Source organism: Microtus ochrogaster, linkage group LG2 (genome assembly GCF_000317375.1).
Source record: "Microtus ochrogaster isolate Prairie Vole_2 linkage group LG2, MicOch1.0, whole genome shotgun sequence".
Classification (NCBI taxonomy): domain Eukaryota; kingdom Metazoa; phylum Chordata; class Mammalia; order Rodentia; family Cricetidae; genus Microtus; species Microtus ochrogaster.
The window spans coordinates 21,495,675-21,498,298 of NC_022028.1; the positions used below are offsets into that span (position 1 = coordinate 21,495,675).

Sequence of the window (2,624 nt, forward strand, 5' to 3'; positions counted from 1 at the left end):
AAAAAAAAAAAAAAAACCAAGCTTTCCGCCCATGCAATTAATCCCAATCAGACTGAATCAGATCAAATTAAAAGATATCCAGGTTTAATTGGACACCTGCGTTCTCAATGGGGGGGGGGGGGGGAAGGCACCTACACAACCATCACCAGAGAGGAAGAGGGAAAACCAAGTGATTATTTTCTGGGGAGCAGTTTAAATAGCCTGTGGGATTGGTCTTGACCTTTCCTGGGGAGGGGTCAAGGCCTGGCAGGCTCCCTTGAGGTGTTCAGACCAAGGCAACTGGGGGGTGGGGTGTCCAAAACTGGAGGCCAGAGGCTGGGATTACAGGCAACAAGAAAATCAAGAGTTTGCCGCCGCCCTTAGCCACACTGCAAGTTCCAGGTTGGCCTGGGGAACAGAGTAAGACCCTGTTCCAAAAGGAAACACACAAACTAATCAAGGTGGCATATACCTATTATCCTAGCACCTGAGAGATGCAGGAAGGTCAAGAGTTCAAAATCATCTTAAATTATACTACTGTCTGGAGAGGGGAGTGGTGTGTGTGTGTGTAAACAAAACAAACTTCAAAACTCCAACAAACCAACAAAAACATCCAACATTCTACACTTGCTTAAAAACACATATGATCCCTCTAACTCACTCTAACTCATAAAGACTCAAGGTAGTTGTGTAGGGGTGTGTATGTGTGTGTCTGTATAGAGAACCTACTACTCCCACAAAAACAACAAACCTTGTGTTTGAGGAAAGATTAAACAAAACAAAAAACAAACACAGAATCTCTTATCCAAATTTTTTTAATAATCAGACTAGAACATTTCTACAAATCCTGATATGAGTGAGATCAGAACGTTTAAAATAATTAATTAGTTAGGTCAAATGTAACCAAATCACTTATCAGATAGTAAATTTTTGAAATTTTCTTACCCTCTAACGTAGGGTGGCTGGAAATATAATGAGATTTAGGAGGGTTTAGATTAACCCACAGGTGGCTTTCTGTAAGGAGGTAAGAATGAAAGCAATGTTTTGGGAGCTCCCTCCGAATCTGTGAATCTGTGCACTAAAGCCAGGGAAAGCGAAGAATAGATTGAGGCCACTGTGAAGTAAATCAAATGCTGCAGTAAAGCGACAAGGAAATTCTTCAGTTTCCTCCTTCCACACAAGCTCTACGACACTCTCCTAAGTGGAGTAGGCTGTGTGTCCGTTTGCACATCGTGCTTTTCTAACTCACATCTGGAAATGTCTGAAGATGTCCACACTTGCCCTGATATGCTTATGCTGCTCATCCAAGATCTCCAGTCACTCCCCTCCCCCAATCACTCCCAAGTACCCCTCTGTAATCCCCACCACATGATCACTGCCAAGATCAGGCACAAGTAGCCCTTAAGAAGGAAACCCAAACTCACATGGTATTCTCAAACTCACATAGTATTCTCCTGCTGCCGACGGGGAGTTACAAAGAGCATGCGGGTGGGTCGGGCACTACTGGCATCTGGGTGGGCACTCCATGGTTTAGCATAGCTATGATCCAAAAAAACGAGGTCCAGTTCCCGCTCATGCACTGAAAGCTGGAACAGCAGAGAGGTACCCATCCGCCGAGCTGAAGTCTGGAAGTCCCTTTCCCCACCCCGGTGGGCCATGTCAATGGTCAGGCAGTCAAGTCAGCGGGTGAGTATCTGCATGCTAGTGACCTGCAGTGAAACGTGGTTTGTCAATTTAGTATTGTCAATTTCTCCCAACTTACACTATCATATAAATAGGCTTTTGTGCCTATCATTCTTATCATTGATCATGCACAATTCTGCCCACTGAGGTAAGAGTTCCCACACCACTACCAAAAAGGTACAGTGCCCAAAATCCTTGACAAGACTCCACAGTTCACAAAGACCTGGACTTTGTTTGCAAGGTACAGTGGCACTTGCCTTTAATCCCTCAACAGAAAGGGACCTCTGTGAGTTCAAGGACAGCCTTGTTTACACAGGAAATTCGATGACAAAGCTACATAGTTCCTGACTCAAAAAAAAAAAAAGCTAAAAAAAGAAAGACCTAAATCTGCTGTGCAATTTTCTCCCTAGGTGGTAAAGATTTTTGGCAAACAAGAGGAAATCACAAGCATGAATTGTTCAAAAGCTAGGAAGTCCCTACTTTCCATCCCCCTAAAGAGGACTTGGGCAGGGCCTGTGGGCTCGGGCGCCCCTGGAACAAGCCAGGCACCATGGGCATTCAGGAAGCTGATCGCTGCCACGGGCTCCAGGCTTCACACGCTTTGGGCTGAGATCAAGGGGCGTCTCCTAGGGTCACGTTCCAAAGTTTTGCACCGACCTCTGGTTACACCCAGAGTTTTGAAAAGGTAAACACGAGAGCCCGCCCTCACCCCGTGCCGGGACGGGCCCTCGGGCCTTTCTTCCTTCCTTCGCCCTCCCTCAGCCAGGCGCCCAGCAAACTGCCCGCTCCTCCGAGAGCTTCCAGCCACAGGGCCGCAAAACCTCCAAACGGCCCACCTGGGCGGCAAGGCGACGGCGGTGGCTCGGCGGCCCGGGCGACTGGGCCAAGGTCAACCCGAGTTCGTGACGACGAGGAGGAGCCGCCCGGCCCCGCCTCCCGGGGCCCACGTCGGCCCCGTGCCT

The 2,624-nt window shown here is 48.1% G+C and overlaps 1 protein-coding gene across 4 annotated transcripts in view; it reads right to left on the reverse strand.

Moving 5' to 3' along the window:
• The window catches only part of Kansl3 (KAT8 regulatory NSL complex subunit 3), a 35,167-nt gene extending 32,577 nt beyond the window's left edge, over positions 1–2,590 (reverse strand). For 2 of the 4 annotated variants that reach the window (XM_013351069.2, XM_005359919.2), the window contains exons 1-2: positions 2,372–2,588; positions 1,423–1,688 (exon numbers count right to left, since the gene is read on the reverse strand). In XM_013351069.2, the coding sequence (XP_013206523.1) occupies positions 1,423–1,637 (215 nt within the window). In that variant the 5' untranslated portion in view covers positions 1,638–1,688; positions 2,372–2,588. Of the gene's footprint in view, positions 1–1,403; positions 1,689–2,371 lie in introns of those variants that run through there. The other 2 variants (XM_013351068.2, XM_026785475.1) reach the window with 2 other exon arrangements.
• Between the last annotated feature and the right edge of the window lie 34 nt (positions 2,591–2,624).